Source organism: Odocoileus virginianus, chromosome 13 (assembly GCF_023699985.2).
Source record: "Odocoileus virginianus isolate 20LAN1187 ecotype Illinois chromosome 13, Ovbor_1.2, whole genome shotgun sequence".
Taxonomy (NCBI): domain Eukaryota; kingdom Metazoa; phylum Chordata; class Mammalia; order Artiodactyla; family Cervidae; genus Odocoileus; species Odocoileus virginianus.
Genome location: NC_069686.1, coordinates 42,739,728 through 42,753,909, shown reverse-complemented (window position 1 = coordinate 42,753,909; position 14,182 = coordinate 42,739,728). Strand labels below are relative to the sequence as shown.

Genomic DNA, 14,182 nt, shown 5'->3' with positions numbered 1-14,182 from the left:
TTCCAAGAATAAGCAAAATGCAAAGTTTCCTTGATTACAGTTACTCAGATATATAAAACAGTATCACTACAATTTAAATTAAAAAACAGTGAAAGCTATCCACTACATTCAGAGATCACTTGGGTACTATATTCCTTGAAATTTATTCATTAAGACAGAGAAAAATTCTCAGATCTTAAATAGCATAACTTAATCTGTTGATCTCTTATGGATTACTTATTTTGGGGAAGGAGTTATCTGTCACCTTCTTAGGAGTACCTTTCTTTCCTAGAGTTGGTTATAAAAGGAAATATGAGACAGTATATAAAGTACAAAAAATCACTATATTGCCATATTAGCAATGTTAAGGAGGAATCCATTAACTTTTAAAATATTAGAATGTTTGCCTTTTTGTCACAGGAAATCATTGCCAATTACCTGTTCCCAAAAGAATACAGTCATTCACCTCTCTCACCTGATATTATCTTAAAATGTTTCTCCTTTATTATCAGGATTTAAAAAACCACCTCCATATATCTGCTCTTTGGGTAAAGTTTTCTAAATTGACCAGTTCTGTGTTTATCGTTTGCTTGAAAGAATATCTTCATTTAAGTGGGACTTAAAATTTTTAACTTCAAAATACCGAAGTTCAGAATTAGGTTTCCTTCAGTTTAGAGTATGTGTGGGTTTAAGCTGAGATAACACACAGCAACCAAGAAAAATGAAGAACAACTAAAAATGGACTACATACATTACAACATGACATTGAATCCCATGGATTATATGGAAAATTACCTGAAGTTTTAATTTTATAGTGATGTCTAAAAAATAGAAAAGAACGAAAAGCAAATATGCATGCCAACGTTTGCGCACTCTTAAATCTTAACAACTCCAAATCTCAACTCAGATGAATAACAGAACTAAATTTGTTTTTTAAAAAAAATCAGGAATCCTTATGATGATTACATTCCTCAACTGAAAAATGAAAGCAAAGTTCAATCAGATCTTTCTCAGAGGTTTGTTCCCTCTCACCCCATCACTTATGGGTCCTTGTTACCTGCCCTTCCAAAGTCTGGTTTTCAGCAGCCTATGATAATTTCTAACCAAGACTTCAGCCTCCACTGTAATGAACATGGCTTTATTAAGTCTCATACTTTATTGGGTGACAAATACACAATATCTGATGAGACACTGATCATTTTCCTTCCCTTTTCTCTTTTCAGCCTCTCTAACTTTCCTGTCAGGAGCCTGAAAAAATATGCGCAGTTACTGTTGCAGAGGGGAGACGAAGTTTAACTTCTGGGTTGGCAATCGGAGAATAATTCATGAGCAGATTTCTAGCAAATGATATGATTTGCTAAATTTTGGTCTTTGATTTATATTTATGTACTCCTGCTACTGCTAAGGTTTTGCCAACCTCAATTAGATCATGAATGAGATCATTTTAATTCAGCCCCCAAACTGTGACCTGACCATGGTCTGAAAGTGTTCAAAAAGTAATTTTAAGCCTCCCTTTGATTTGAAAAGGAATACTGCATGCTTGGTCGTTCATACAAATAACATAAAACTTAATTATTGAATGATTTGGCAGAGGACCTTCCTGCCAAACAACAGTCAATGCCAGCTACTGTGATGCTGGCGATGCCCGGCCCCCGAGCGCACAGCCCCCTGCATACAGCATTTGTTCATTGTGTCTCAGGGCAAGATGCTTTCAAACAGGATTCACGGATCTGGGAGGCTGGGTGCAACGCAAAGGGGGTACCATATTTATAACTCCAGTGAAAAACTGCTGTCTCACCTAGAAGGGAAGTAGATCTGCGCTGTCAAATCACCAGGAGGCTGTGACAAAGGGAGCTCGCAGCCTGACACACGGTGTAACAACATAGCAAACACCTTTAATTCTGTCATGTCTCATACCCTTTACTTTCTCACACATTCGTGGCTGCTCCAACGTTGACACCTACACTCTTTTTCAAAACTAAATAAGGCAATCTTATTTAAGCCCGAATGCAACACCTGAAAAGTTATTCTTATGCCCAGCAAAAAATAACCATTAACTCCTTCCTCTTAGAAATGCCTCCCTGCTTGGTCTGAAAAGTCTCAGGTTGGCCTTGGGCCCTCCCTGGGCCCCTGACTCTTGAGGTTCACATGACCTCCCCAGCTCCTTGAGATAGGCCACACTTCCCCCCTCGAAAAGATGCGAGACTGCTGATAAGGTCACTGTCCGAGCTGGCCTCTGACAGTGTTTCCAGCTGAAATCTCTTTGCTTCATCACAAACTTCTGGTGTCTTCTATAGTAGGGAGAGAGGCCCCAGCTGCTTCATTCCCTCTAGCTACCATGGTCTAATATCTTAAAAGCTGGAAATGAAAATAGCTTTTCTAAAGATATTTCCTGGAATTTTTAATGTTCTGCCTTGATTCCTTTCTCTCTTTTTCCCTTGCCAATTATACACCACCATTTGGAGGGCTTATGAGCAATGTAAGTCCACCTCATCTAATTAAACCACATTGTTTTAAAAGCTTGAACAGTTTTCATGTCTATAAGACTTGTCTGAATAATAAACTGCTAGAGCCAGGATTCTGAGTGTCTTTGGAGAGTCAGGATTTTATCAGCTGAGCGCAAAAGGCCAGGCACTCAAAGAGTTAAAGAGTGTTCCTGCATTGCTGGGTAGGTTAATATCACAGCTGCCTGGTAAAGCATTATCCTGGTACCTCACTTAACAAAAGCCTCCTTTTGCAAACAGACTCCCACTTCCCCCCGCAAGTGTCCAAAGGTGTTTACTGAAGTAAATCTGCCTAAATCCTTCATTGCTTGGGTCATGGGGGTGGATAGGAGGGGTGGAAGGTGTAAGGATAATCTCTTTTTGTAAATTCTGTAAATCTTCTGGGAAAAGAAAAAAAAAAAAAATCAGGAATCTGTGTCACATGCTCCTGGACAACTTCTAATATCTCTGCTAGTTTTGCTCTTGTGAGTGAAATTTGTCACAATGACTATCACAGAAGACACCCCCCTGCCCCAGGTTTTCAATTATTCACTCTCCTGTTTGAAGCGACTGCACTTTCAAAGTTGAGTGTGTGTGCGAGCGTGTGTACGCATGTGCACCGACATTATATGCTTAATCTAATTGTTGAAGAAAAACTGTTGGTATCTTAAAAGTGGTTTCAGAAAGGAAAAAAAAAAAAAAAGACAAGACAGTTTAGGAGCAAGATAATGTAGCTGAAAAGTTGTCACGAGAGGTTTCTGTTCTTGCTGTGGTCTCATTCCAGTACCATTAACTGCATGTTACTTTTGCATGTTGAAAATGGAGGCAAATAACAGGAAAACCTGACAGGTCCGCCTGCAAGGGTTTAAACAGTTCCCAGTAAGAAGGAGCCCTTTAGGCATAAACTTTCTCTCTCAAGAGAACGTGAATACCACCAACCCCTCCCTACAAATCTTGAAGCATCCAGTTTGAGATACAAAAAGGCTGTCATCTCACAAATGTTAAACATACTAAAAAAATCTGAAAAAAAAGTATGAAGAAGGTGTGAAAAACGTGGCACTTTACAGCCCTCAAAGCTTTTTAAAATAGAACAACTTTTCCCCCTAAAATTCTTTTCAGAGAATTTTTTTTTTTCCTTTTTGGCTCATTTGAGAGTTTCTTTCTTGGCTTTTTTCCCCTTTCATTTGAAAATATGAATTATCATAAAAAGTCAGGGGGAAAAATGGGAAAGTCTTTTCCAGTTTTCCTGAAGATGTATCAGTGCGTTCGGGCTGGGTGTAAGCAACTTCTCCCTTGTGCTCTGGGCCAGACACCCATCACTGAGAGCAGATCAGGGCCTCTGAAGACTCCTCCTCCCCCTTCTCCAGCGCCCCAGCTTGCCCCCCAGCCCCCTCCCACCACCCCAGGGCCTGAAGGTAAGCAGTAAGCGCCACACATTGGGCAGCACTCCAGAGTGGGATGTCCACACACCTGACCCAAGTCTAACAGGCTTCTGGGGGAGAATTTGATCCTTCCCTGACACTTTTTACCTCAAGTGTTGAGCGGGTGGCCATGAATAGTACAGACATGCCATCTTGTAACACTATATGCCTGTCAGGAGGGACAGGGCCTGGTTAAGCATCAACTATATAAGGCTGGTAACTAGGGAAAGCCCAACAAACAGCCACAAACACCTCAGTTATTTTACTCAGCTACTACCCTCTGCCTCTCTCTCTCTCTCCCTCTCTCTCTCTCTCTCTTTCTTTTCATCTTGGCTTTCTGTGGCAGAATGCAAATGGAGCCTGCCGGCGGTGAAAGGGCTGAATTGTGATTAAGAAGAAGAAGAGCTCCTTTCTTTGTTCTCCCCTCAGGGGATGTTTACTGGGAGAGACACAGCGGATCAGATATGAAAGGCATTCAGGTCAGCATTGATGTGAGCGAAAGTGAAATCATACCTAAGGCATTCAAAAGACCGCCGTGTCAGGGGTTCAGCTAACGGTGCAGCTACTGTGTGTGTCTTCCCGGAGAGGCAAAAATCTTTGTGAAAAGACTGATGATTTTTTTTTTCTTCCCTAATTTCCTTCAAAATTATAAAAGTCCTCCCTCCCTCTCCGTTTACCTCCCACCAGATGCCACAGGAGTTAGTATTTTCTCTCCTTATGGAGCACACGCGAAATCAGACCAACTTCTAATAGCTCTACTACCTAAATGAACCAGCCTTGCGCCATCTGAACTGTGAAATCTTTTTTTTTTTTAAGCAGGTGTATTCATGTATGCTACATATATGCCTAATATGTAGGGGAGAACTGCGTGAAGGGAAAGCCAAAACACACAAGCATGGGTAGTTTTTCCTCTCACTTCCCTCAGAGGAAACACGGGACACACACACACACACACACACACACAGCGTGTAAAAACAGTACAGAATACCTTAAAACAAAATTCTTTATTTACTTTGTAACTAGGAGTTACAGTTTTCCTGAGAGCTCTCACTCTGACACGACTGTCACCCAAGATAAAAGTATTTGGCACGTAGCTATTAAGGCAAAGACTTCCACAGAGTCTACTGATTATTAGTGCTTGTCTTTTTAAAAAGACTTGATGAAGAAATACTTGGATCTTTACTTTTTAAAAGTTTACACTCCCGACAGCCCAAATAGTCATTCAATAGATTTTTTTTTTCCAAGTGGTAAGCTGATGCTGTTGGCATAAACAGAGCTATGTAAATATATACAAAATTCACAAATCATAGCAAACATACAAATAATGAGGAGGTGCCTAGATGTTTTAAGGCTTAAACACGAAAAGGAAAATCACATTTCATCTTCTGATTGCCAAAGGAAGAAAAGAAATAGGGAGGGGGAATAAGGCTATATTTATTGGTTTTAAATCATCCTTCCCTCTGCTCTGAATTATTTTTTCTCAACCTTCACATCTTGGCTAAAAAGCATATTTGGGCTTATGTTAACATCTGCTTTTGTGGTGACATTTAATTCTGTATATTTTCAACTAGTGTTTCTGCATCACAGATTTTCCCCCTTTATCTCTTCGCTCTAAAAAGACAACCAAAGAGCAATCAAAAAGGTGTCTGACTTGGCCATTCAGACAATTGCCCCCTTGTGGGAATGCGGGAATGAATGGTACAGTGGACACCCCAGCACCATTGACGTTATAAACATGTAAATGAAACACATTAGGGCAGACAATCAATTGTCTGTGAGCATTGCAAACCTGCACTCCCTCGCTCTGTGACAGGCACAAAATAGTGTCTACCTTGGGAAGCCACGGTGCTGGAGAGGAAAAGGACAAAGCGTTCTCTTTCACACAGAAGAAAATGCACCTTAAAAGCCTTGGAAGAATACAGATGACAAACACTGTTGTGAGGAAAAGACTCTCCCACATCTTGGAATAAACGCAGCACTGCTCAGAGAGCTAGCAACAGCCTCCCTTCCTACCTTCAGGGTAGACACACACATTTTTCCCAGGCAAAAGTCTTAATATGGCATTAGGGTCTTGGAATTTTCTTTACTTCGAGTAAATTAAGCAAGCAAGAAAGGAAGCATCTGAAACGTATGACAGAGCAGTTTACTGGGGAACGTCAGTCTTGGCTTTGGTCGTATTTGGAAATAAATGCTTAAAGACGTGAATGTATCTTTATGTGGCAACAGAGAAACAACGTAAAGTTTCAAATCCTTACCCCACCCTTACCCCTGGTGGAGAGTCACTGCTATGGATACCAGCAGGCTAGTGGCTATGTTATGAAGGAAGCCATGTCTCTATCCCCAATTGACTGAGTTTTTTCAAACGGAAATAAAACAAATAGATCAGTCTAGATACATAACCTCCAGCCATGTGTGTGTGCAGCGTGACAAAACTTGCAGAAGCTCTTCACAGAGACAGAAGGATGGAGATGGATATCTGGGGCACACCCTCCGAGCTGGTACCTGCCACACAAACTGCTTCTGAGTGCTTTGCGAGTCAGCAAAACCACCTCCTCGGAACCTCATCAACTTTACCAGAAAGGTACTTGCACACGGTTTCCACACTTGCAAGGAGCACCGAGTCTGAATCGACTGCAATTCGAAGGAAACTTCCCTGCCTCAGAGTGTATTGAGGGGCTCTGGCTCACAGCTTCACCCCATCCCAACTTCACCTCTCTGAAAAGAGAGACGAGAGAGACAGGAGCCACATCCTGAAGCAGGGGCTTCTTGCATTTCTTTTCCTTTTCATTTGAGCATCTCTGAAACGGGAACAACTTCTCTGCCCTCCACTGCCTCTCAGCATCATCACTGGCACTTCTACTCCCTTTCAGGAAGTGGTTAAGGGAGTGAGGGCTTATCTTAAACAGGGATCATCATTTCTGCTCATCTGATTGTTTCTCCTCTAGGATCTAAAGCCCTGAAAGCATCCAACTTCATCCCTTTTCTTCCCCACTAAAAATCAGTGACCAAAGGTGTTTGTAAAAATCTTCCCCCATTCCACTACACAATGCCTAATGCTTTAGCTGAAACTTTGGAGGAAAATTAAATTTAACTTTTCTTTCTTTCTTCTGTTTCCTCTTCCCTACCACTCATAATTCAGTTTCCATTTAAAAGACAACTCCATTCCCTTTTCTGAAACAAGCAGTTTCCGGGTTTGATTTTTATGAAAATGTCCCTGTGTCTGTGTGATTTTTTCAGAGGCTGATGCTGGGAGGTGGTGGGCTGGGGAGGTAGGCCCATCTTCCTAGGCTCTGCAGGAGGCAGGAGGGTAGCGGAGCATCCCCAGGAGCTCATCCCCAAATCGGGGGCTAAAGCAACAAACTTTGCAAGTTACCACCGGGCCGGGTCAGTGGCAGGCAGCAGCCAGGCACCTCCTGCTCCCAAGTGCTCATTTCTGCCTCCAAGGCTGTGTGGAGATAGTGGGGTATAATCAGGGGACTGAAAAGGGGGGCTGGGTTTTCCCCCTCCTCTCCAGCTTCAGTGAAAGTATTACAAAGTGAGTCAGGAGACTGAAGATCATCTGACTGAACTTTCTTGAAACCGACACACATTCTTGTCTTCGGGCAACTTGCTTTTTGCCTCCTTCTCCCTCACCCCTCTCCCCCTTCCCTCCTGCACATCTTATTTTCTGGGAAGAGATTTCATCCTTTCCATGTGGGGGAAAGGAGACTGTCCACTATGGATTAACTTGGCGTTGGCACTGTCTTTGCCAGGCATCTTGCTAGCTTGAGAATCTTGAAGCCTGGATTTTAGACTCTTGTTTCTCTCTTTGTACATTTGCTTTCCTCGAACTGTCTCCTTCTCCTTTGCTTTTTAATAATCGCATACAGCACCGTCTTTTAACCCACGTTCTTGACCAGCCTTTCAAACACACACATACTGCTTTACACGTTTTATCTTTTTGTAGCCTTAGTCTATACACACACTGTTGACTTCATTAAAATTATATAAAGTGCCATTCTAGTTTCCTGGATGACCATCTCTCTCTCTCTTTTTCCTCATGCAGTCACTACTTCTACGATTAGTATTGCCATTATTCCTTTCCAGGAATTTCTATATGATTTTGATAAGCATCATCATATTTAGTGTTATCAGCAAAGACACAAGCTCAAAAGTGACATCTTTTCCATGAATCCAGGAAAGAAGAAAAAGCCACTCAGTTCAGATAAATCCTAGCAATTCCCAAAGGGAAAGGCACTGGATACGTACTTGATGAGAAAGAAAATGAAAAAAGAGGGGGAAAAAACTCTTCTACCTGCTTCTCAAAACCAGGACCTTGCTCAGATTAAACCCAAAGCAAAATGCTGACAAGTAACGAATTTACAGCATGTTTTCCCACAGATTATTGGGAAATAATTATTGCTGTTAAGTGTGCAGGGTCTGGGCTAAATGCCTCTAAAATGTGCAATTCAACTTTCCACTTCAGAGTGTTAGGGCTTCTCCCAAGTTTGTGGCTGGGCAGAGGGAAATGGGGTCCCGTTACTGAACACCGAGCAGTGTCCACGGTTGCACCTCCTCGGTGCTCCCTTCCACCTGTGAAGCCCCCAGCAGACCTTCCCCACTACCAATCCCCGCCCCAGGGCTCTTAGGAAGCTTGCAGCATTCTGTTTTCCCAGACCTGGGCTCTGGTCTGACCTCACAGCCTGGATCAGGCTGGTCAACGGTGGCAAAATCCCGAAGGGGGTTGGAGGAGGCAGACAAGAAGAAGCAAACATGCTAAATAGTCTCTCCTGCAAAAGAACACTTCTGGGAACCTTGTTTTAAATCTTATTCTCCTTTCTCTCTCTCTCTCAAAAAAATGACTGTTTAACATAAGAAAAAAAATAAGGCCTCCTTGACACAAAGCTTTTGTTATCCAGTTGATCAGCAAGCAATGTGCTTTAGATACTTGTGGGGGGGGGCGGGGAAGAGCCCCACAACAGACATTGATTTTAGAAAATCAATAACCAACATTTAATAAAAGGAACAGAGGAAACACAAGAGAGAAAAGGGGGACATTAGGTGTAATTTTAGTGTCTACTAAATTACCCAGAGATGGGGAAGGGGAGGTCTCCAGTGTAAGGACCACCTTAAATAATGCCAGACACTAGAGTGAAGAAAAAATTAAATTAAGAGAGAGGAAGAGACAGGGAGAAAGAGACTTAAAAAGAGGCAGCCTGCACTGGGTCTTGGGGAAGCAGCTTGGTATATATTATTGTACTTGTTTTTTTGTAATACTAAGCCAAGCAAATAGATCAAAGGCAGCACAAAGGGAAAAGGCAGGATAACATAACGAACAGTTTCTGAGTAAAATTCCTCTATCACTCCCCCATACGGCTCGACACCTCCACCACAACAAGCAAAACACACTCACACACACGCACACACGCACACACGCGCGCACACACGAAACCTAGAGAGACAGAGGCAGAGAAGCATCATTTGTGTCTAATCAAAATTCCCTCTTCTTTGTGTTTTCTCCTTCCAGCGCCCCTCACTGCGCCCCCAGCCGCCCCCTCCCGCGCCCCGCAGCTCGGGGGCAGGCCGGGGGCGCACGATCGTCTTCTCGGGAGGAAAGTTGTTCCAAGTGGGCCCCGGCGGTCCCCGCGAGGCGCGGGCTGGGTTCGCGGGAGACCCGAGGCCGGGGCCGGCGCCGCGTCCCCGCGTCCAGCTCGGAAGCGTCGACGCGGCCCCGCGCCGGGTGATCGGGCTGAGACCGAGGGGAGCGAGAAGTTTCCTTTCCCAGTCTGAGCTGGCGCTAGTTCGCTTGTTTGTTTTGGGGGGTTGGTTTTTCTTTTTTCAACTCAGTATCCTCCGTCAGCTACCCCCCGGCACCCTCTCCGGTCCCCAGCTCTCTCCCCTCCCCCAGGCGCCTTCTGCGCTCTTGCCAATCACTTTTCTCTTTTATTCCCACGATTTTGTTTGGGGGTAATACCTAGGGGGTCTGCCTCTCGCGCGCGCTCTCTTCGTCTCTCTCCGGCTCTCACTCTCTGCCTCCCTTGACTCTTTCTAAGATGGACCTACGGAGCTGTCACACCTTTGATCCCCCACGCTCTGCGTGTCCCCCTTGCACCCCCATCTCCTTCCTCCTTCTCGACTCAGCCTGGATAACGGACTCCTCCTGACCGTGTCGAAACTGCCCAGAAAAAAGTCTCCCCGCGCTCCGGGACTCCGCCAGCCCCCGGCGTGGGGCCAGAGCCCGCTGGAGAGGAACCACCCGCCCCCGCGCCCGCACGGACCCCGCGCGGGGCCGGCCGAGACCCTCCCACCCCGGGGTCCCGGCGCGCCTGGCCCGCCGGGCCCCGCTGCCCGCGGACCGTTACTTGGCGTGCGGAGAGGCGGCCGGGCGACTCCGGCAAGAAACTTTCAGCCTGGCGGAGGCACAGCCCCGGGGCCCCTCTCCCGCCCTCGCAGTCCCTCTGCCACCCCCGCCCCCACCCCGCGATCCTGCGCGACCCGGCGCCCAGGCCCCCCGCCCTGCCCTCGCCGGACGCTCCCGCAGCCCGGCCGGGGAGCCGGCGGGCCGGGCGCTCACGGAGCGGGAGGCGGAGGGAGGGCGGAGGCGGGGGCGCCGGGGGCGGCAGAGGTGGGGGCGCTGGGCCCCGGCCGGACCCCGGCGCTCGGAGACCCCCGGCGCCCGCCGCTCACTTTGCCCGGCACTTCCCCCAACTCCCCACTGTCCAGTCGCCGCGCGCGCCGGGCTCCGGCGCCGGCCGCGGAGGGAGGCTCGCCCGCGAGCCCTGGGCGCCGCCGCCGCCGCCGCCTCGGTTCCTTTTCCCTCTCCCCCTCCTTCTCCCCGGGTCTGGAGCCGCAGAGTGGCCCGGAAAAGTTTGGTTCGGGCCGCTTCTTACCGTTTTTCCTCCTGGGATTGGCTTGTTTGCGTCTCTTGCACCGGGGGCCATCCGCCATGATCGGCTGCTTCATTGATAAGAGCGGATCAGATGGCAGTTCGCATGGACTCGGCGCCCTGCTTCGGCAGCACGCAGGCTCGATCTAGCAACCAAACACAGCGACAATGTGGGCATCGCCCGCGCCCATTGAAACGCGCGCGGGCCGCCCAGGGGAGCCGGGCCAGGGCCCGGGCGAGCACCCATCCGCGCCCCCCAACGCCAAAGCGAAACTTCGGCGGCCCCCTCCCCGCCCCCCGCCCCCAGCCTTGGCCCCGAGGCGCTTTGTGTTTGTTACTGTTTGGTGTGTTGCACCCGCGAGGGGATCAGAGAGACAAGAATTACATCTTCAAAATGAGTCATAACTCCTGACCGTATGAGGGAATGCACACGGCGGTACAGTAAGGCTGCTTGACTCAGGGCTAGGCGGACCCTTTCCTCCGAAAAGTCCTCAGCCCGGCTCGGCAACTTGGGGTGAGGCGAAGCTTGCTTTAGCTCTCATCTTGTTTCACCACCCCCCACCCCATTCCCCAGAGGAAGCAAACAAACAAACAAACAAACAACGCGAAACAACCCCCGGTGAAGCACACTCGGGCAAATTGATAATAGTAATTATAGGAAGCCCACTCGCCCCGCGTCCCATCCCCTCCCCTTTCGGAGTTTATCGAGACACTGTCTTTTCCTCCCCCCCCCCACACCCCGCCCCCAAATTAGGATTTCCCGTTTCACGCCGCAATAAGAAATATAATTATAAGCCTCTTTGGACACTGTCCCTCCCTCCCCCCCCCACCCCGCCGCCACCTTCTCCACTTTGACAATATTTACTTAAGTATTTCCCCCCACCTCACTCACACACATGCTCCCCCACACTGGTTCCCTTAAATAGTTCCAGTAGAAAATTGTTTTTTCCCCTCAAGAAAGGAAAGAGAAAGTCCAACCGCTACGACAATACTTTTCAGCCCTACTGAATGATCGTATCCTTTCTGGCTTCGAAACTTTTGTACCTAAAAATCGAGAGAGGCGCTGCATTTTTTCAGCTGAAACTGTCAAAACTTGGAGAAGGGGAACCTCGGAGGCAGGCAGGAGAGGAGGAGAATCCCGAAACTCGATGGAGGTTGGGAAGATGCTGTGCCTCGAGGATTAGTTTAAACAGGGGGCTATAAAAGATGTAACAGATGCAAACTGTAACACAGGGGCCATTAACCCTTTCTCTGCCGAGTACACTCGGTCCCCACGCCCCGCACCTATTGTCTCCTGTGCTAGAAGCTTTGCGGAAAACCTGGAAAGTGAGTATCAGTTTCCACACATTTGCTGAGAGGGGTAAGGGCGGGGGGGGGGGGGGTTTGCAGAGAGAAGGGGAAGTAAATGATTTAGAAAGCACCTTGAATTTAACCTAGGCATAGTGGCAGCCTTTTAAGTTTGACACATTTTGTCATGTCTTGGCTCTCCTGTGGATTTGAAATTGTTGGGAAAAATCCTGAAATACAGAAATGGACACACAAGTGTCTGGGATGAAACAGCTGGGCTGTCTGTATTCCTGCTGAGACTTACGCACGATTGCATATAAATACATGTTTAATAAAGTAAGCTGCTAGTTTTATGAGCATGTGTGTGTGAGGGACAGACAGGGCATTTGTGCTGTAAACTTTATCTTTGCCTGTTATTTCTAACTCTGGAGTTAGTAATCTTACCTTCATCATTATAGGGGGAGCATGTAAAATATGTAAGTAGGTGGGAGACACACATTCATGTTAACCGGGATCACCCCTGTTCCTGGGAACTCCTGCTATCTCGACTTTTCAGTGCCAAAGTATGGAATGGGATATTTGAGTGTATCTTCTGTCTCTATATGACTTTGCCACTGGAAATACAATTTCAAAAGTTATCCTTAATTTAAAACCCTAACATCCTGACGGCAGTTTTCTTCCCAGCTGTAGTGAGGCCCCCCCCCCCCTTTGGTAAACGACTCAAGTTCCATGAGGACTTTCACTTCTTTATTTATCATCACAGAAGTGAGGTGTTACTTCACATACATACACACACAAAGAATGAAATAAAGAAATGAAACTCGCTAAGCAGACGAAAACAGGCAACTTTCTACTTAGAAAACAGCCTTCTTCGGTGGGAAAGGTTGGACTGCCATATCTAAGAGAAAGACTTGCTCCCGAATTTGGTAGGTTTGTGTCCATCAAGTTTTGTAATTATTAACAGGTATTTGCCAAGTTATAATTGCTGAATACAATGAATTGGAACTAGACGTGAAAATAGAGCAAAATCTCTCCCCTTGAAGAGTTTTTATTCCAACCATACAGTTCTCAATAAAACTTTTCCAAGGCTGGGTAGTAAAAGGCACCTTTGGTTACCTGAATGGACAGGTACAGGGCAAATTATTTGGGGGAGGAAAAAAAGGGGAGAAAAAGAAGGAGAGAGACAGAGGGAGTGCGAGAAAAATCGAAGAAGTCACTCTTGGGAAAAGCTTGCCATAAAGGAGCTAAACCCACCTGAAATTCCTACCCACAGACACTCCTTCTCACTTTAGACTCACATCCCCACTTAAAAGGAGAAAATCATAAAAGGAAGGTGGGGGGGGTGACCATGCCAAAAAGGAATAAAAAGAGAGAAAAGGGGGAAAAAAAAAACCTACCTGCGAAGTCTTGTTTGTAGTTTTGGCCAGAAATGGTGAGAAGAAAAAGCATGAAGAAGCCGCGAAGTGTGGGGGAGAAAAAGGTGGAAGCGAAGAAACAGCTCCCGGAGCAAACTGTACAAAACCTCGCCAAGAGTGTCTGGAGGCAGGACCGTTATTCCTGCGGAGCAGGTTAGAACTGATCTCTTTCGGCCACTCCAGGAAACACAAACCTGGGGACGGACTGACGTGTTACGCCTCTTCTAATGACATTTTTTTCTTTTTCTTTTCTGTAGGAGAGAGAGAGACCCTGAAACACGCGCCACCTATCTTTGTGGGGAGGGATAATTGAAGCGCCCTGAGCGTGAGCATCATGTGAAAACGTGATCGCCAAGTTTCTCTCTGGGAAAGGATCTGGGATAGATTATACCTTGAAGTCTCCGCAAACGCTTTAGTGGAAGAAATGAAATTCCACCTCCCTCCCTTCCTCTCTCCCTCCCTCTTGCCTGCCTCCCTCCCTCTCTTCTCCACGCCCCCCCCCCCCCCCCCCCCCCCCCCCGTCAAGCCTTTGGCATCATTATCCTCATCACTAAATCCTACAGAGTACAGGGCGGAAAACGGTGCACACCATTCACAGAACTGGAGAACTCTAAGGGGCGAAAGTTAAAGGGAAAGATCCCGGTTCCTCAATCCACATCGCCTCTTCTTATACAGATATCTCTAATAACCAGATTTGAGATGCACATTAAGTTGTGTGGATTTCTCAGCACG

General features: G+C 46.6%; 1 protein-coding gene across 4 annotated transcripts in view; it reads right to left on the bottom strand.

The window, feature by feature from the left end:
* Positions 1 to 13,518, bottom strand: part of ZEB2 (zinc finger E-box binding homeobox 2) — a 134,948-nt gene extending 121,430 nt beyond the window's left edge. The window contains exons 1-2 of one of the 4 annotated variants that reach the window (XM_020893387.2): positions 13,433 to 13,518; positions 10,753 to 10,894 (exon numbers count right to left, since the gene is read on the bottom strand). In XM_020893387.2, coding sequence (XP_020749046.1) covers positions 10,753 to 10,825 — 73 coding nt within the window. In that variant the 5' untranslated portion in view covers positions 10,826 to 10,894; positions 13,433 to 13,518. Of the gene's footprint in view, positions 1 to 10,752; positions 10,895 to 11,161; positions 11,271 to 11,792; positions 11,884 to 13,432 lie in introns of those variants that run through there. The other 3 variants (XM_020893388.2, XM_020893390.2, XM_070476247.1) reach the window with 3 other exon arrangements.
* Between the last annotated feature and the right edge of the window lie 664 nt (positions 13,519 to 14,182).